Source organism: Mastigoproctus giganteus, chromosome 8 (genome assembly GCF_048544385.1).
Source record: "Mastigoproctus giganteus isolate SK-2022 chromosome 8, ASM4854438v1, whole genome shotgun sequence".
NCBI lineage: Eukaryota > Metazoa > Arthropoda > Arachnida > Uropygi > Thelyphonidae > Mastigoproctus > Mastigoproctus giganteus.
Genome location: NC_143582.1, coordinates 195,904,368 through 195,925,363, shown reverse-complemented (window position 1 = coordinate 195,925,363; position 20,996 = coordinate 195,904,368). Strand labels below are relative to the sequence as shown.

Genomic DNA, 20,996 nt, shown 5'->3' with positions numbered 1-20,996 from the left:
GCTTTTATCTGTTTATATGAGTCCTCTCATCACGATTCAAATTTTTGCATGTGCACCAGCTTTCTACTGAATGGCCACAGTTATGCAAATCGCCAAAGGTTGTTTCGCTTGATTTTGTGGTGTAACCTTTAGAAATAGTATTGGTCCTTAAGTTTTGCATACCAGTGTAGTTTACCACAGGGTTTCTGTACCTAGCCAAATTTGCCGATAATTGGATTACCGAGGCGATCCGATAACTTGAGTTTTTCATCCCATACAGAAAATATCGGGTGATAGGATACGTGCAATTTACAGAAATAATGCACAAATGCCTCATGGCTTTAGTTTCCTGGGTGCATATTCAAAATAACTTTGACCACTTGTGAACTTTTGAACTTTTGGGTTTCTACATTGTCTTTTTTTCGTCTATGGATCTTTTAAACATTTTTCTCAGTTAACCTTAGAACAGTTCATGTTTTGTATCTATAGATCAAAAATATCACAAACATACGCCCCCGTGGGTAGCACGGTTGGTGGGATTGCAGTCCTCCACACACCGGATGGAAAAGATCCGAATTCGAATCGAATCCCGTCGATGATGGGAGGAATCTTTATTGGTCTTTTTCACAACTTGGCTGAGTTAGTCAGTCTCAGGCGAGGGAAGCATGGTTTTTTCTCCCAGAAACTCGGGTTTTTCATACAGGAAACAGAAAGACCTCAGAACACAATTTACAGACAATATACAACATGGCCTTGGTAGCAGACGTTGCCAACACGCAATAATAAGAATAATAATAACAATAATCACACACATATACAAAAAAAGAAGAAGTGGAAGATATACTTAAAGTATATTCCGATATTCAAAAACCGTGTTCTAAAGATACAGCTGGCGGATATCAGGGGAATTGTAGTCTGCTCTTCTTTGATGTCTTTATTGGGAGGTGCCGTTATGAGCGCCCTCTACAATGTGAGTTATGGTATACGAGTCAAGTGGTTTTTGATAAGACATGTTATAATTTGTAAATGTTAAAAATACAGATTTATTCGTTTGTTTTTCTTAGTTTAAGTTTTAATAATTGGCAGTAATAAATCTTGGTTTCTGCGGATGCTGTTATCGTAATTTTACGAGATAGACGGCAGGTAAGGGTGGTTTTCCTATACGAAGTAATCATGTTATTACATTTATTCATTCCATGGAATATTTATTATACCCGAAGTGTTTTCAGTTTTGTTTCTATAAATTGATACTTAATCATTAAAAGGAAAAATAAATCAGTAAATAAATGAAATTCCTTACGTTTCTAAATTGACTCAAGGTTGATGTTCAATACATGTGTTATCGTAGGATAGTTTGCTAGTGTGTTATGAAGTAACATATGACTGACCTTTCAACACCGAGGTGGTAATGAACGGGGAATTTCCATTGTGGTCATTGGTGTTGTACAGCTCTGTTAAACCTATTTGAAAGAACCAGTTATTAATAATTTAAAGAAAAGTTGCTGCTGTTGTACTTTACTGCCTCCAAAATAATAATTGAAGCGAGCCGGTTGTTAAAAAACATGAGTTGTCATAATTGTTATTTTTCTATGTTTTGATAATTGGCGAAGTGAAGTGGATTTTCTTACAGGATTCAAACTAATTGCAAGATATTTGGCCTGGCTAAAATCTGGAACTCAACTTCTGATCACCACACAGCTCACTTCTTGTTGATTAACTGTGTACAAGTTCATGTCACAGGACAATGCTGCCCAAAATTTTTGAATTTTACCCACCTAGTCCAGCGACTGTTTGTGCTGACCCAACCCAAGCCTGATGATGAATTCAAGTCTATTTACCCATATGAAAGCCCAACTTTTTAGGAGCTTAAACCATGAAACCTATTGCCCTAGTCATAACTGAGTTAATCAGACATGACATAAGCCTGTAAAACTTCCTCCCATTCCTTGGGTTATACACCAATAAAATAAATAAGTAATCGTTATTGTGATGCATAGAAAGTACAATACTCATTATGGAGATAGAGTTAGCAGTACTATAACAGCACAAATCAGAACATTTCTTATCCACTGTGGTGTTATCAGTAATTGCAGCGTCATTTTCCAAACCTAAATGTAGGACATGGTACAAAGGAAGTTTTAATTCGAAATTATTTTTTTGGTTTTTTGTAAAGTTAAAAGTTTTTTTTTTTTCCCAAGGAAATGTTCTACAAAAGTGTGAAAATTAAATCATATATAACTAAATTTTCTCTAACTGAAAAGAGTAAAATAACAAAGAAAAGATGCAAATTTCAGTAGATAATATTAGTTTTCAACCCAAAAGAAGCCTGAGATTTATATATAGACCTTATACCACAAAGTAACAGAATTCCAGAAATGAAATAAATAAAAACCACAAATTACTCTGTTTCAATTATTGTTTACAGTACTGACCTTTCTTTCTATTGAACTGCACTTAGCTGAAATACTTGACATGTACCTGAAGGAGGCCTGACATAGCGGAGTGGTCAGGAGCGTGAGTGCAGTAACACATGCTCTTTGAGTGAACCGGGGTTCAAGCCCGCTAAATACGATTAATGTTTGTATTGATGATTTATTGTAAACTCCACTGACCTGGTGGTCATGCCGTAGTATAAACAAAAACTAAACAAAAATTTTTTACTTTATTTTGTTTTCAAGTAAGGTGAAATGTGATTTGAATACAGACAGAGATTACATGCTTCTAATTGGATATTTTCTCATGACAGCAATGTAGATTATGGAATACATAATGGTGAAAAGTTAATCATGTTTGTTACAGAAATCTTATATATATGTATCTACTCAACAACTTTATTAGAGATTAACAAATGCATACCACAGTGTTATTTAGCAGTAAACAAGTGCTAGTGTTATCAAGGGGGCCAGGAAAGGGAATTAATTATTCAGAAGATAAAGTATGTTAATATGTGATTGACAAATGTAGCACACTTGTTACATATATGAAGCTTGAATAACATGAAAATTGGCCCCATGAACATACATTGTGAGGTCATGATGTGGTGCTTTTCAACTAATTAAAATAGGTTGAAATTATATGATTGCTGATGATTATATATAATCATCATATATGATTATATATGATTGTGGGCAACTTCCTCTTGTGTGAATTTTACTTGTTACTAATATTATACAGGGCTATAGAAGTAAAAAAAAAAAAAAAAAAAAAAAAGAGAAGAAAAGAACTGGTAATGGCTACTACTACTACTAATGGAATCTTTGTAGATTCCATTAGTAGTAGTAGTAGCACATACAACTTGACTATGTGCTTCAAGGTGCTTCTGTTATGGGTGATTTGACTTATCAGTAGAGCAGGTTACATGCTGTTATATCTGTTTTCTGTGTAAGATATGTAGTCTTGTGAAGAGACAGATTGAAGTAGAGGTGTAGAAGACATTTGCAGATATTTTGACTAAGTTCTCTGAACCAGACTGTGTTTTCTTTTTTTGTGCATTGCCATGGTTATATACAAGAAGACATACTTTTCATATAGGCATTAATTATGGGCAATTTAGTGTTAGTAATGGCAAATAGCAAGCTTATGCAGCATCAATCATAAACAAAAAAAAAAAAAAAAAATCTCCCACATCACTCGGCCATCTCCACCAGTTTGTATAATTATTCCTTGAATGTATTCAAACTATGGCATTCACAATAACATGGAAGTTTTTTCCACAATCAGCTACCCATTGGCTGAAGGCAAACTTCTGCACATCTATATTGCAGTCATCCTCAATTTGAATTTATGCCACCTGCATGTGTGTAGTCTGATTCTTCAATTTGTACAACTATCATTAAGGTTGGAGATTAGTTATTAAGGACCACTGCTCTTCATTGATTAATGTTGTGAGTGGTGTTCCTTAGGGTGTTAGGGCCCTTAATGACAATTAGGGTATGCTACTCCAACAAGACCTGTATAAATTTGGTAAGATGGGCTGAAAAATGGCAATTGTGGTTAATTGATGTGTTTTGGGATGTGGTTTAGAATTCAAAGAACTGTATCCAGTGAGAAGAAAATTGAAAAAAAGGCTAGGACAGAACCAGTTCAGAAAACTTTTTTGAGTGAGTTGTGATGTCTGGGAGAAAAGATTTGGTTGTAAGACCTTTCAGAGAGAGAGACCAATGCGATTTGCTATTTTTGTAGGTGAAACTGGCAGCAGTGATGTTTTAGCTTTTGTAGCAGAAGAGGTGTCAATTTCAAGTGAACAAAATTTAAAGAAAGTGTTTTCCTAATGTTGTTACAAAAACCTCGGTAGACTAAAAATAGTTCTGGGGGGAATGCAGCCAGAAAGTACATGAAGAGCTGGGATTAACATGGTTCTACATTCCTTTAGAATTACAAGAAGAAAAGATCCAAGTTTGGATTGTGCTGCGAGGAGCCATGCTCGATGGAACCAGGCTCCAAACATAAGTAACTATTGGAAGGAAGACAGCGTGATAAAAAGTTCTTAAGGTTTTATTATTTAATCCAAACTCAACTTTAAGAGATTCTAGTTATGTGGGGAAGAAAAGTAAGTCTATTGTCAATCAGTAATCCAAGGAATTTATAAGTTGTGACGAAAGGAATGGAACAGCCATTAAGTTTTACAAGAGGTGGGTGAGTAGGAGAAAGGGAGCCTTTTAAAATCACCATGGAAGTTTTAAATGTGAAATAGTTAATTTATTCAAAACAGATCAATTATGAAGTTGACTAAGTGAAAGGCGCTGCTGTTTATGGGCAAAGAGAACAAGTTTTTAAAATGAAACATTACTATTACCTGGTTACACTGAGTATTTTGGGTGGTGTAGGTTCTACTGGCAAGAAGTAATAGACCATTAAAATTGTTCAAGTAATTTTAATTTAAGCAGATTTGTAGAGCATACTTTCAACAAAAGTCGCTGACCGTGCTAGCCGGGTGGGTAAAGTATCTGCCTGGCAACCCAAAGGTTGCGGGTTCGAATCCCTCCTCGGGTTTGGATCAGAGTAGAGCAAAAACTTTGGGAGGTGCATTATGGCCACAGAAGCCAATGTGCCAACAACAAACAAAAAAAAAAAAAAAAAACAATATAAGTCAACTCACACATCTACCTTGTATTGTGCCCATAACACAATATTACCATTTTTCAGTAATTGCTGAAATCTCAGGAACATCAACAAAACTGGCCGCAAAAATTTGTCACGTTACTCACTGAACCTGCTGTTATCCTTTTCAGAGCAGTTAGAAAGCTGGAAAAACATAAAAATAACTAAAATTCAGGAGTATGCAAATTCACAAGCCATCAATGTGGATTCATGGATATAACAGTTTTAATGAGCTCACTTTTGATGTCATTATAAACAAGTTTGACCATATATACATTCCAGTCATCGATTACTGTCTACAGCCATATTATAAAAATATATAAATATAAAATGATTCTTGTATATCACTTTATTAAATTACCAGGATAAATTGCTATTTAACATTGATTTGATAAAACCCGTAATAACAGTTAAATTAAAAGATTGGAATGCAATTACAGTTTACTTTTATAAAAACAATGCAGCAAGTTTAAAATTAAGAGGCTCTCTGCAAGATGAGTGAACCTGTTTGTAATGACCTCAACCATTTCATTGTGGTTGGCATTCATAAGAAAAAAAAAAAAAAAACCCTTCCCATTTCAATTATCCATTCACTTCAAATGTTTGTCTAGTTCTGCCTTGAACTTATTTATGTTGCTGACCTCCACTACAACAGATGGAAGTTTTTTCCAACTATCAACCACCCTCTGGCTAAAGGCGAATTTCCCCATATCTGTTCTATAATTGTCTTTCCTCAATTTGAATTTATGCCTTCTCATGTGAGTAATCTGAGCAAGAGAAAGAATTCCATTAGCATTGAGCTTGCTCAATTTATTCAAGGCCTTATACACCTCGATTAGATCACCTCGCAGGTGCCTAGTCTCCAGAGGCTGCAATTTGCAGAACTTAAGCCTTACTTGGTAACATCAACCCTTTGTTCCACTTATCAATCTCATTGCCCTTCTCTGTACTCGTTTCAGCAGCTCTACATCTTTCCTAAAATGAGGCCTCCAAACTTGTATATAGTACTCAAAAAAAGGTGTGGCCTGACTATTGCCTTATATAAGGGGACAATCACTCCCTTATTCTTGCTAGCAAAATTTCTGTATATCATTGACTAAACACCTGGCGTAATTGTGACAAAAGACCACAATTACCTCAGGTCCTCTTGCAGCCTTTTTACACTGCTCAGAAAACTTCATACCTGAGTGCACAATTACCTGAGTGCACAATTACGGTACTCTGGGGTTACTGCTACCCATATACAGTACTTTCCATTTGTCAAAGTTAATCTTCAGTTGCCGCCTCTCAGCCCATCTGCCCAACTTTTCCAGATCCTGTTCCGGGAGTGTGCTATCATTACTGCCATGAACATCCCTGCCAACCTTTGTATCATCTGCAAACTTAGACATTAACCCTGGTATACCTTCATCAGTATCATCGATAAATATCGAAAACAACAATGGGCCCAACACCGAACCCTGGGCGACTCCACTAATAATAGTCCATGAAGAGCAGTGTCCATTTATAACTACTCTCTGTCTTCTCTCACTCAACTATCCCTTTATCCATTGTAGCAACTTGCCTTAATGCCTTACTGCTCCAATTTGTACAGTAGTCTTCCATCGCCATTCTTCTCTTTCTTGGTGATTCCCTTCTACTTTTGACTCTCTCTCTCTCAGGGTAACTTGGGGAATTTTTTTTTTTTTTTTTTGGCTGGTGCAGCATAAGCGTCAGGCTTCCTTGCACCATGTAACTAATAATAATAATGTGCCATAGCATCAAAAGTTTCCCTAAAATCCAAGTATATGATATCAAAATTATTCTTTGCATCCAATTCCTTTGTGACCACATCATAGTATCCAATCACATTTGTCAGAGATGACTTCCCCTTAACAAACCCATGCTGTGTCTGAACTATAACTGCAGTCTTGTCTAGATGATCCTACAGTGATTCCTTAACCAGTGACTCCATTATTTTTCCCTTTAACAGAATTGATTATGAGTTGTCATTTTCTGTCAAGCTGTTGCTGCCAATACATAAAGAGAGAAAGTTAAAAGAAAAGAAAAAAAAAAGAAGAGTTTGTAGTTGCAGTAACTGTAATAGATATATGCTCCTGTATAAATCTTGTGTAACTGTTTAATGTAAAGTTATAGTTGGTGTTTGTGGTGATAAAACATCAGACTATGTTTTAAGTAATATAACTGATTAATACAGATTTCTGAAACAATAAGTGTTGTATTTTATAAATCCAATTTTCCTGCTAGCCTGGTCCGGTTAGTGATATTTGGTATTAGTAGTGGCAAATGATGCAAGAAAGCAAGACTGAAGCATTCGGACTCCTCTTGAAGGTATTTAGTGTTCATATGCTACAGTTTGTAGAACTGAAACCGTTACTGTTAAGAGCACCCTTTTGTTCCTCTCACTAATCTTGTTATTCTCTGCACTTGCTCCAACAGATCCACATCTTCCTGCAAATGAGGTTTCCAGATCGGTATGCAGTACTCAAGATGTAGCCTAACAGTTGCTGTTTATAATGGGATAACCACTTCCTTATCCCTGATACCAGAATTCTTGTATATCATTGACAAAACCCGATGGGCTCTCTTCTCCTGGCATCCTGTTTGTACTGTTTGGAACTCCATGTCTAACTGCACAATTGTTTCCACCCAACCTCCAGATGTTTTTTAATTTTCTGCTACCCTGAGTGTGGTACCACACAGTTGGTACATTAATCTGGAATTACTGTTACCCATATAATGTACCTTGCATTTGTCAATGTTAAAACTTCAGTTGCCACTTTCACTATCTGCCTAATTTATCTAGATCTGTTTGCTGCAATATACCATGATCACTATCATTAACCATCCGACTAACCTTCGTATCACCTGCAAACCTAGACATTAGGCCTGATACCTTTATCAGTATCATTAATGAATATTGAAAACAACAGCAGGGCCAGCACTGAACCATTGAAGACTTCACTAATATCATTTGTCCAAATTTAGAGGACAGAACAGTGCCTATTGATAACTCCCTCTCCTCCCAATGAACTGTTCCTTTATTCACAGTTACTTGCTCTTAACACTACACTTTTCCAGTTTGTACATCAGTATTTTATGTGCAACAGTGTCCAAAGCTTTTCTGAAATCTATGTATTTAGCATTAGTAGTGGCAAATGATGTAAGAAAGCAAATTTATACAGCATTAATCAAAAAAAAGTTTGTTTCATCAGTCAACCTCCTGCCATCAGTATTGAGTTTGCCAATCCATTTAAGCCCGTGAACAGATCAATGAGCTCACCTTGCAGGTGCCTAGTAATTTGCAGAACTGAAGCCTTTCTTGGTAAGAGCACCCCTTTGTTGCCCTTCACTGTACTCATTCCAGCAGCTCTTCATCCTTCCTAAAATGAGGTCTCCACATCTGTATGGCAATGGTCATGCCACTCAAGATGTGGACTGACCATTGCCTTATACAATGGATAATCACCTCCTTATCCCTGCTAGCAAAATTCCTGTATATCATTGACAAAACACTATGAGCTGTTCTCGCAGCCCATCTCCACTGCTTGGAGAACTTCATATCTGAGTGTAATTCCACACAGTTGCCACATTACACTGGAGTTACTACTACCCATGTGCAGTATTTTGCATTTGTCAATGTTGAACTTCAGTTGCCATTTCTCAAGTCATCTGCCTAACTTTTCTAGATCCTGTTGCAGTAGCATACCGTAATTGCTGTCATTAACCACCCTGCAAACCTTTGTATAATCTGCAAACTTCGACATTAGGCCTGATATACCTTTGTCAGTATTATTGATAAATATAGAAAACAACAATGGGCTCAACACCGAACCTTAGGGAACTCCACTAATAACATTATTCCGCGAAGAGCAGCGTCCATTGATTACTACTCTTCTGTCTTCTTCCATTCAGCCATCCCTTTATCTATAGCAGCAACTTGCCCCTAAGGCCACACTGCTCCAATTTGTACAGCAGTCCTTTATGTGCAATAGTATCAAAAGCCTTCTTAAAATCCAAATATATGATATCAAAATTATTTTTTGTGTCCCAGTTCCTTTGTGACTGCATCGTAGCATCCAGTCAGATTGTTCAGACAAGATTTCCCCTTAAAAAACCCATGTCTGAAGTATAACTACAGTCTTGTCTAGATGGTCCTGCATTACTTCTTTAACCAGTGACTCCATTATTTTCTTTGAAACAGAAGTTAAACTAACATTAATTACTCACTCTGTAATTACTCATTTCACCCATTGATTCCCCTTTGTGAATTGGGTATACATTATCACATCTCCAGTCCACGGGGGCCTCCCCTGACACCTAGGATGCTCTCATAATTGTGACTAAGGATTTGCTTACATCCTTTGCTTCCTCCCTTAATATAATTGAATAGATCCAGTCCACACCAGGTGCCTTTCTTATGTTTAACTTCAACAATTTTTCTTCCGCCTTCCTCTCAGTTATTACAAAATCATTTAGCTCTCCATTAGAGTTTGATAAACTTCTGGCACCCACTTCCCAAAAGAATTCCTCGTGTGAATGTAGATGCAAAATACTCATTCAGTTTGTCAGCCACCTGAGAAGGATCATTAACAGTCCAACCATCGCTATCAAGTGGACCAATTTCACCAATCCCCTTCCTTCTAGTGTTACATAAGTAAATAATTCTTTTCTGTTTTTCCTTGCATCCATCACCAATGATTTCTCATAATCCGCCTTCACTTGCCAAACCTCTTTTGTGACTTGATTAGAGACTAGTTTATATGTACCATAGGCTTCTGTATCATCTGATAATTTATATGCATCCCATGCATTTTTCTTCACTGCCATGAGTCTCATAATTTCATCTGACATCCATTTAGGCCTAAACCTTGGTATGAAAAGCCTAGTAGCTTCTATGATTAATTCCTTGAATGCTTCCCATTTAGAATTTGGTGATTGTAAAATCACCAGTTGGTTCCACTATAGAATTTAAAAAAATCTCTGAGACCACTGTAGTCACCTTTATGAAAGCAAAATCCCTTCCTTTTACCCTTGATGGTAGTTAAACCTTTAACTAAATCCCAAATTAATACACTGTGATCACTGCCACCTAGTGGTTCTTTTATCTGTAGATTTTTAAAGCATGAAGAATCACTGCTGATAATCAGATCATGAGTATTACTCCCTTTTGTTGCCCCTCTAACATGCTGCTGTAGAAAAGAGTCATCCAAGAAACCTATACAGGCTTGTGTGAGTGACCAACCCACAAGTTCCAGTCAATATGTGGAAAGTTAAATTCTCCCATTATAAGACATTCTGATTTATTGGCTCTCCCTACTTCTTTGTACATTTGTTTGTTGTACTCATCAGAATCATTAGGCCTATAACACTACTCTTATTTTTGCTTTTCCAGTGCTTATGTCACACCAGACTGACTCAATATTGCACTGGTCATCCATGTCAACTGGATGCTCTGCCTTAGACTTTGTGCTAGTTAACACTTTGTGTTAACTAAGAGCATAATGCCTCCCCCCTCTCCTATCTGTAGCCTTTCTGTACACATTGTACTCCCCATATTCAAAGTACAGCACAGACCACCCTTATATCTGAGTGACACCAAGTCTGTGATATTCCGACAATTTCCACATTTTGTCCTGACTAGCACTTCAAATTCATCAGATCTATTTGCTATGCTCTTTACAATGATGTATGTGCAAGTATACATGCACCTGTTTTTACACTTAGTTACCCTAACACAGCCCATGTATTTACTTGTTCGATGTTGACTTTAGTCCAGCAGTCCTTGAAATCCCTGTCACCTTGCTTTCCAGTAGAAGCAGGGCAAGAATTGCTTTCACCTCTGCCTGCAGCTATTGTTAATCTATTAGTCTGTGTAACCTCCCTCTGAAACTACCAGTTTTCCAACTCTCCTAACACTGCTTTGATAGCATCAGCAAATATTCTTGCACCTTTTTTATTTAAGTATATCTCATCCTTGTAAAAACTGACCCTCCTGTTAACAAGCACAGACCACTCTGAGAATAATTCTATCCTATGAGCCTTGCACAGTTTCTCCAGGGCCAAATTGATTGACAAGATTCTCATTATATACTCCCTCCTATTATGTCTGGGCAGAATTTCAGTCACTTTCAAATTTGACCCTGACTTGCGACTGTTTTTCAACATTGCCCTGTACTTGTTAAGTAAGTCTGCAGATCTCCTACTAATAATGCTATTAGTGTACAATATTATCACCTTTTAGGCCCTTAAAAGATAATATCTTCTCTACTACATCAGCTTCCCCCCCCCACAGCAGATATACCTTGATTCTATTCCACCTATCCTTTTTGCACCATATATTTCCCATGTTTGTGGATAAGCTACATTGTATTCCTTGATCTAACAAGTGTCATCACACCAAATTTCCTAGGATTAATGCTAAGATATTTTGCTCACTTTAAAAGCTGAAAAACACTTGCTGGGGAACTGCCTTATCTGATTAATTCATGATGGCTGAAAAAGAATTTTGGAAGTGAAAATAAGAATTTTTTTTTTTTTTTTTGTTTTTTTGTGAATGTTGTTCTGCTTCAGGTCATTCACAAAAACGTCAAAGGATGGGGGATGCAGTGAACCTTGAGGAACCCCAAACTGGGGGCAGGGATGTATGACAGTGAGTGTCACCATATAGAGTGACTAAAGTATCTTTCATCGAGTCTGTAAGGAGTGCTAGTGTACTCTTATGGTGTAATTTGGTGCTTGCTTTGGTACTGTTTGTGTAGTTTTATATATAAGTGAGGTACCTTTTGGTGGGTTTTTGAAATGCAGCTCAACAAAATTTAATAAATATTTTACATAAATGAGATATCCCTGCTACGAAAACAAGAAAATAAACGTGTGGAGATGACCTGGTGTCGGTTGTTTATAATTTCTAGTTAGAAGGATTTAAAGAAACAGGATATTTTGTAGTGTTTTCATTTTTAACTTAATGTACAGTAGGGCCTCGACTTATAATGACATCGACATCCGATGTTCTGAGGAGCCGGTATACCATCCATACAATCTTTTATTTTAAGGACCGATGATATTTGCAGGTAGCAATGGCTTTCCGATATAGCTGGAATGATATATGGGTGGAAATTTTCAGACGGGTGGTGCACCAACATCACTTGTACGATTGTTCTCAACCAATTAGTGTCTTTGTTATTGTTCAACAATGTTATCGTTCAACGTGTGGCATACGGAACATCACTCATACGATTGTTTCAGATCTATGACGATCTGAAACTTCAAGCTCCATCAACCAGTGGCAGTGCTCTGCGCTTTGAAGACTTTAAAGCCAGCAGAGGCTGGCTTTTAAAGTCTTCAAGCACTTAAAAAAAAAAAAGGGGTGAATATCAAAGGTGTTGAAAGGCATGGGGAGGTATCCAGTGCTAATAATAAAGCAGCTGAAACCTTTAAAATTGAATTCCAAGAGTTAGTTGATCAGGAGGGTTATCTTCCCCAGCAGGTTTTTAACATTTACGAAATCGTCCTCTTCTGGAAGCAAATGCCCAGGAACACGTACATCACTAAGGATGAGGATAGTTCACCTGGGCATAAGCCTATGAAAGATAGGCTCACTCTTCTGTTGGGTGCCAATGCTTGTTGAGATTTTAAGCTGAAGCCTTTGCGTGTGTATCACTCTAATATCCCCATAGTATTTAAACAACAAAAGGTCGCTGCATGCTGGGAGTGTTTTTGTGCAGTAACAAAAAGGCCTGGGTTACAGGATATGGCTTCATTGAATGGGAGCAGCTTGAAGTTTTCTGTTGAGTTATCTTGAAGAATTATCTTGAGAAAAATAAGCTTCCTGTGAAGGCACTGCTCCTGCTGGATAATGCACCAGGCCATGATCCCAATCTTGTTCAATCTTTCCAGGTACAAATTGACTTTGTTCAAGTCAAATTTTTGTCACCCAACACCACTCCTCTTCTTCTTCAACCAAACAAGCAAGTGGTTGCAAACTTCAAGAAAATTTACATCATGAAAATGTTCGCAAGTTGCTTTGCAGCGGCCTCTGGTGAAAATGCTCTCACCCTCAAAGGTTTTTGGAGGTCAAAGTTCAACATGTTGGACTGTGTGAGGCTGATTGTAAGTTCTTGGAATGATGTTTCCACCAGGTGCTTAAATTCAGCCTGGAAAAAGATCTGATGGATTTGAAGATGATGGTGCTTTGACAAGTGATATTGTCACTCTTGGTAAATCAATGGGTCTGGAGGTTACGAAGAGGATGTGAAGGACCTTATTGACGCTCATGGGTGTGAGCTAACAACAGAGGAGCTACAAGAGTTGGAGAAAATTACAGAGTGTGACACTGGACTTCAGGAAGCTATAAAAAAGTTGTTGAAATCAGTCCATTTGGACAGTTCCTTTACCAGTAGCAACAAAAGACTGAAAAGACACGTGACACTTGATATAGTCCCACTACCACTATGCCACCATTGATTTCATCAGCTCAGCACTTCAAATCAGTTTTTTTGTTTGTTTTTTTATTTTAAGATGTTTTATGACTGTTTATTAAGTGATCTTTATAAAAAAAAAACCTCATTTCTAATGTAAAAATGAAGTATAACATGCAAAAAATACCTATTTTATGTATTGTTGGGGAACGAATTACAGGAAATCAGTGTATTATTGGTTTCAGCATACAGTTGGTTTTGTGGAACGAATTACCATCGGATGTTGGGGCCCCATTGTATTAGTATTCAGAAAAATTTTATAAAGATTTCATAAAAGATTTTTTTTTTTTATAAATATAAATTTCATGGTCAGACATAAGGTGGTGGTTTTTTCTTATTAGTAAATCTGAGTTCTAAACATACCTTGAGAGAACATGGGATGAGGGATCTTATGCTTGCTTCAATACCATAGGGATGTCTTGATTTGTAGCTGCAATACCACTGTTGATAGATTTTTTTTATACGGGGTGTCTCAAAAATACATGGCATAACTTCAGGAATGAGTTCCTCCTATGTAGACAATTAAAATATTTTATATCAACATAATTCCAAAAATGCTTGGTTTCCGAGTTTTGAAGGTCTGTCTATGACACTTAACTGTTCACATTACCTTATAGTAATTGTTCAAAATGTCCACCTTCTGCCTGAATACGGGCCTCACATCGACGCCTCATGAAGACGATGCCAAATTTCTGGCATGTTTCGTATTGTCTCACAACCTGCCACAATTCGATTGCAGAGAGTTTCCACATTAGCTACCTGAGTCGAATACACCAATGACTTTAAATGTCCCCACAAGAAGAAATCTAGTGGGTTTAAATCAGGTGAGCATGGAGGCCAGGCAGTTGGTCCACCTCTACTTATCCACTGACCAGAAAACCTTCGATTCAGGTAATTGCGGGCTAGGTGGCTGAAATTAATCCCAGGGGCTCACATCTGGTGAATATGGGCTTGGCACACCCAGGGTCCTGAGCTGAGCTGGATATCATCATTCTTCCCTTTCTTGGTGATTTCCTTCTCTCCACCCCTCTCTCTCTCTCTCTCTCTCTCTCTCAGGTTAACTCAGAATTTTTTTTTTTTTTTTTTTTGGCTGGTGCAGTATAAGCCTCAGGCTTCCTTGCACCATATGGCTAATAATAATAATAATAATAAAATAATAATGTGCGGGAGTGCCATTGTGCAAGAAAACAAAGTGTGCTTGTTGACGAATGATCAGTGGCATGTTGTTTTCCAGAAACTTTCTGTACACCTGCCCTGTGAGTTTGTTTGGAAGTACATGGAGTCCAAATAACTTATCACCAAAAACACCTCCCCCCCCACCAGATGTTGAGGCTGAACCGCTGTTGGTGATGTGATGGAAGAATTGTATGTGGGTTTTCCTCAGCCCATACATGCTGATTGTGCAAGTTTTGGATTCTGTCTTGTGTGAACTGTGCTTCATCTGTGAATATCACTAAGGTAGGAAAGTGAGGAGTTGTACCACACTGCTGCAAGAACCACTGGCAGAACATTACTCGCACAGGGTAATCTGCTGGTAACAAGGCCTGTACTCATTGCAGATGGTAAGGATACAGTTGGTGTTCTCGCAACACTCTCCAAATAGTTGAACGTTGAACAGCCAGTTGCATTGCTATTCTGCCTGTGCTGATTCCAGGAGTGGCATGCACAACATCCAAAATCTCCTCCTCTACTTCAGGAGTCGTAGATCTTGGTCATCCTCTGTTGGCAGTACGAGGTGTAAAGGTCCCATGTTCACAAAGGCGGCGATGGATACCTTCAAACGTTTTCCTGTCTGGACATCTTCGTTCTGGGAACCTTTCGTGGTGCAAATGACGAGCCTCCAGGGCATTGCCATCTGCCAAACCATACATAAAGTGTATATCCGCTTGCTCCTGATTTGAGTACATGGTCGGAACGAAAAACCACCAGATTCTGTCAGTACCTTGTGATGAAGGAAATCACCTGTGGGAGATAAGACATTCCGGTTAATAACTTGGGAACCAAGCATTTCCGGAACTATGTTGATATAAAATATTTTTATTGTCTACATATGAGGAACTCATTCCTGAAGTTATGCGTGTATTTTTGATATAAAGATATTCTGTATAAAGATATTCTGAGTGGCAGTTGTTTCTTGATTGGAGAATTTTAAGGAGCAGGATGCTTTACACTTTGGATTTAATTTGGTGGTTTCTGTATTCATATGTCTAAAGTAAGTAATTCTCAATTTTTTGTAAGTTACAATTGTGTATGATGATATATCATCTCTTCAAGTTGAGTTGATTATCTGAATGCAAGTCATTAGGTTTCCATTGAGAATAATTTCAGGAAAAAACCTCACATATTGGCCTGCAGCTCTCTCAGAAGGAGTTTTTTTCTGAGGAAATTCCATGTAAAATGTTTTACGAAGAATAGTGTCCCAGAAACTTGCCAAAAAAAGTCCCAGAAACTTGCCAAAACCATCCACAAAATTAGTGTGATGCGTGAGCTTGTATCTTGTTATGGATCCCCCACAGCGACTTTATTTACTAATCCCTTGGGGTATGCACACTACACTTTGCATGCCACCGGCTTAAACAATGCAAAACACAACTATACAGCTTTAAAAGTATTAAAAGTGATTACATTTCAGTAATCACTTTTAGAGCATTTCAAATTCACTGACAATAATTTATAGTATATAATTTATTCTTGCTGTTATACTTCATTTGCATTAATTTTTACAGATATTTTCTCAGAAATGTCATCACTTGGAGATAGTTTTCCAAATTATGGCTCAACTTCAGCAAGGCCCTCAAGGTCAAGTCCTGTTTTAACAAGTAAGTAATATTTTTAATTCATAATTAACCAGTAATAATTTAAATTTATATTTAAGGTTAAAAAAGTTACTCAAATATTATTTAAGTAAATTTTTTTATATAGTTCTAAGATAGTCATGCAGGATCAGAAGTGTTACCTATTCCCATTTTGTTAAAGTTTGAAAGTTAATTGTAACAGGAATGAATTTTTAGTAAAATGCATTGAAAACAAAGTTATATGTTGAAGTGCTGAAATAGCTTATAAATATTTGTTATACTGATAATATGTTATACTGAAAAAATGATTAATAAATATTGTTAATATACTAATGTGGTATATACTGTTTTTCAGTATATAACATCTTTTTAGATTAAAAAAAAAAAAAATGCAATATCTATATCGATAAGTTTACACAATTTTTGCATTTCTTGTTTTTTCCCCCCAAATAAATGCTACTTTGAAATTACTCTGAATTGTTTCTCTATATACAATTTTTTTCTACTCTGCAGTCATCATCTTGTGAAGTATTGTATCTGAAATAATAAATCTGTAAAATGATTTTTGTGATTGATTTTCAGTAACATTTAATGTTTTTTAAATTCTCATTACTTTTGGAATAGAATATTTGTAATTAATAAAAATTCTAACATTTTTATAGGCATATCACTCTATAACCAGTTATGTGACAATATTAGTTGCAACATATTTTCCATCAACAATAATGGTAAGTATTCATTTGTTTTTAGTGATAATGATTATTTTATATATAAGGTGCAACCATAAAGTAATGAAAATAATTTTGTATTAATCTTAACTTTACAATATACATTGTGTATAATGTTTCTATTATGCAGTGTATATTTATTATGATTATTAATAAAAACAATATTCTGTTTACACTGATATTTCAAGAAAGGTTACACAACTTTCTTGGACTGTCTGAGAAAGATGGGTAATCATCTTTAAAATGGTAAAATTAAAATATTTTTCTTATTTTAAATTTGAAATTGAGTTGAGTTTGTAATAGAATTTGAATATAGTAGGTATAATGTGTGTAGAAAAGACAGGCATGACAGAAAGAGAAGAGGATTATGCTCCTGATTAGCAAGCACATAGATTCAAGATTTTAAAATTCTTGAGATTCCCCATGAGTGGATAACATCAGAGTAATGCTATTGTCAGTCTAGTGTGATATAAAGAGGAGAACAACAAAAACAGATAGGAGTGTGGTACAGACCTAATAATGCATTGAGTATGATGAATAGCTATATTGAGAGCTGGAGTGGACAAGCAAATCAGAATGACTTTTTATGAGCACTTTAATTATTTGAACATAGATGGTTCTCAATCTTTTGTCACTCAAGTCACACTTGAAGTTAAAGGATGCATATTCATGGCACACTTAAGTGATTGCCATTGAACTCAATGGAGTTTTACTTAATTTCGCGGCACACTTCAAAAGGGTTGTGGCACACCACTGTGCTGGGGCACATAGTTTGAGAACCACTGGATTGGGAGACTTTTGGATAGAATCCTTGTTTATCTACAAGTAGCAGCATGAGTTTTTGGATCATCTAGATGTTTTCGGCATCAGCTTGTTAAGGATCTCACTGGGGCAATGGGATTGATTATTGACCTTTGTATTGACTAAAGATTCATTTATCATTTAAAATCTTCAAGTTAGGGGCCATTAGTTGACAGTAATTGTAATGTTTTGGTATAGGATGTATCCAAGGAAATTAACATTATTAAAGGTAAAGGGGATTATTATATTGGCCTTAGACATTATTCAGTTCAATTCAGTGGGAGCATCTGAAATTTCTAAGGAATATACATACTGAAGGAGGAATGTTTCAGAATATAATTTTAGAATGTTAGATTTTCATAATCATTCTCATCATTTCATACCTTTAAAAAGATATAGTGTAAAAGAATATGGAGGTCCTAAAGTCTTGAAACTTTATTAGACAGTTGGACAGACAACTTGAGTAATCGAGACCCGTCAATTAGCGGGTTTCGATTACTCAGGTTGTCTGTCTAACCTTTAAAAAGATATGACACAGGGTGGAAACCAAACCTTGTTCAATATGGAATATACAAAGTAATTTAATCAGATTACTTGGGTAGGAGGGAGGCTATGAGATAGGCTGATCCATTGGTGGAGGCAAATTATGAAAAGGATTTGGCAAAGAGGTCCAAGATAGATAGTAAAGAATTCTTTAATTATGTAAATGCTAACAAGAAAAGAATGAATCATATACGTGAAAGGAGTAGCAGGATTGATATAGACAGCCCCAAGCAGACAGTTAATGACTTAAACAAGCTTTTGTATTTGTATTCATATAAGAGTATAATTTTTGAAGGGAAGAAGATTGTTAGTTGAGCTAACTCTTCTTCACCATTAACTTAAATTTTGATTAGTGAAAAAGTTCTGCGGAGGGAAATTATCACATTTAAAATTGAATAAAGCACAAGGGGATGAATATATCTGCCTCTTTATATTAAAAGAAAAGTTGATAGAGGTAATCAAATCCCTTTTCTATTATAATAGAGGCATCCTTAGACTCAGTGAACTTCCAGAAGGTAGGAAATATGCAAATAACTTTTCCTGTACACAAAGGAGGTCCTAAGAGTGATCCCAGCAACTAGAGCCCTGTAAGTTTGACTTCTGTGGCAGAAAAATTGTTGACTCAAATTAAAGAGTGCAGCATTATATAAATAATAATGCTATTAAAAGAGTCTCAGTTTGGCTTTATTAAGGGAAGATCTTTAACTGGTCTAGTAAGGTACTGTGAGGTTATCAAAAAGAAATTGGATGCAAAAAGAAACTTGATATGATATATTTAGATTTTCATAAAAGCTTTTGACACAATCCCTCATGAGAATCTTATTTTATTTTATTTTTTTATTGCCAAAAAAGAATACAGTTCTGAAATAAGGCAATATTTAACAAAAAATATACAGGGCACAAAGAGATGATACAGATTTTCGAAATAGCATTGTTTTATAAATACAGTTTCCTTGGTAGCCAGGCTAGTAATATTTGAGATAATATAATTTTCAGCAAGTGTAATACATTGTTTCCTAGTATCCATTACTCTGATTTCTTTATTCCTGTTGTGTTGGTGGATAAGCCATATTCTTTTCCTTAGTCTAGCAAATGCAAGACAGTATATATAGTAATGAAGGTATTAAATTTAATATCATATGGATTTCCAGAAATAAGAGAAAGCATCTTTATTTTTAGTTTTGTGTTTCATGAAAATATGCTCACATTCATCTCATTGAATAATTTTCTTACTCTGTTAAAAAGAACTAGAAGGTCGAATAATTTGCATGAAATTTAACTATTGAAAATATAGAAGAATACCTAAGATTCCTTGAGGGACAAGTAGAGTTGATATATATTTTTTAAAAACTAAGGAGAATTGATGGAACTTGACATGAGTTTGTCCATAAGGCTAAAGAACTCAGTAAAGAAAAAAAAAAAAAACAGGTACACTGCTATTTACAGGGTTTAGTATAATAGTTTAATGAGACACAAAGGAGATAAATAAGACAGAATTGGATTGTAGACATTTCAAGACTTTATTGTGACCAGCATAGTGAGGTGATCAAATCTGCATTCTATATTTCAAGATCAGGAAAACATGATTTTGCAAATGTAGGAACAACATTTGTGATGTCCCTAAGCATGTGTTTAAGTAGACCTAATCTTTGAGAAGAAGTAAGTTTAGAGTTAAAGTAATGAGGAATATATAATAATAATAAGATTCTTTATTAACATAAATTTTATACCATAGTGATTCCTTACACAGAAAGCCAGAGGAATCTTACAATTTGTTGTTTATACAAGTGATTTTGTTTTATAAAAAAAAAAAAAAAAAAAAAAAATTATAACTAAATAATAATTAATAGATCAAAGCAAAGATGATAATCGAAATGTAAAAATGAAGTAGTAATTACAGCGAAAAAGACTACAAATTACAGCGAAAAAGACTACAAATTACAGCGAAAAAGGACTACAAGTTGAGCAGAACATGAAATGACATCGGTTAACTAAGATCGACACTTACATAAATGTCCTTTACAAACAGCAAGATAGGACAAGATGCCATCGCGATATGCCTTGTCTGTAGTCCACAAGTCGATGTCGAGCGAGTTGAGAGTGTCCAGAGTCACATTAGGGAAGTGTCTTTTGAAATTCTGTAACTGCTGGAGCTTGAGCACAAGGAGGGGCCACTACAGAGATGTCTGCCTGGCAAACGCCAACCAGCCGTGTTCCAGATGTTGATGTGATCCTGCTTAGCTGAGCACAGATGAAGGAATGATTTCATTTTTAGCACTTGGGCTCTATGGACTATGGGTGTATATTGCAAGTTGCAGCAGAGAGTAGATTTAGGTGTGTAGATCTGGTGCGACCACAAGTTGGCCCACTTCAGCACCCATAATTCGAGTCCCCCTAGTTTCCCGAGGTTGGTAGGTGGTGTCGCCGCCGACCAAACTTCTACGGCATAGGAGAGTACACTACAGAAGTAAGTTGCAAGGTATTTCTTGATTATTTGCTTATTGTGCGTTTTGCACAGATCAATTTTAATTCCCCAGAATGCTCTCAGTGTTTTGGAATACTGAGCTTGG

General features: G+C 36.2%; 1 protein-coding gene across 1 annotated transcript in view; it reads left to right on the top strand.

The window, feature by feature from the left end:
• The first annotated feature begins 966 nt into the window (after positions 1–966).
• The window catches only part of LOC150082142 (syntaxin-7-like), a 74,177-nt gene continuing 54,147 nt past the window's right edge, over positions 967–20,996 (top strand). Inside the window, exons 1-3 of the mRNA XM_090380007.1 lie at positions 967–1,122; positions 16,286–16,378; positions 17,017–17,082. Of these exons, the coding sequence (XP_090236133.1) occupies positions 16,300–16,378; positions 17,017–17,082 (145 nt within the window). The 5' untranslated portion in view covers positions 967–1,122; positions 16,286–16,299. The remainder of the gene's footprint in view (positions 1,123–16,285; positions 16,379–17,016; positions 17,083–20,996) is intronic.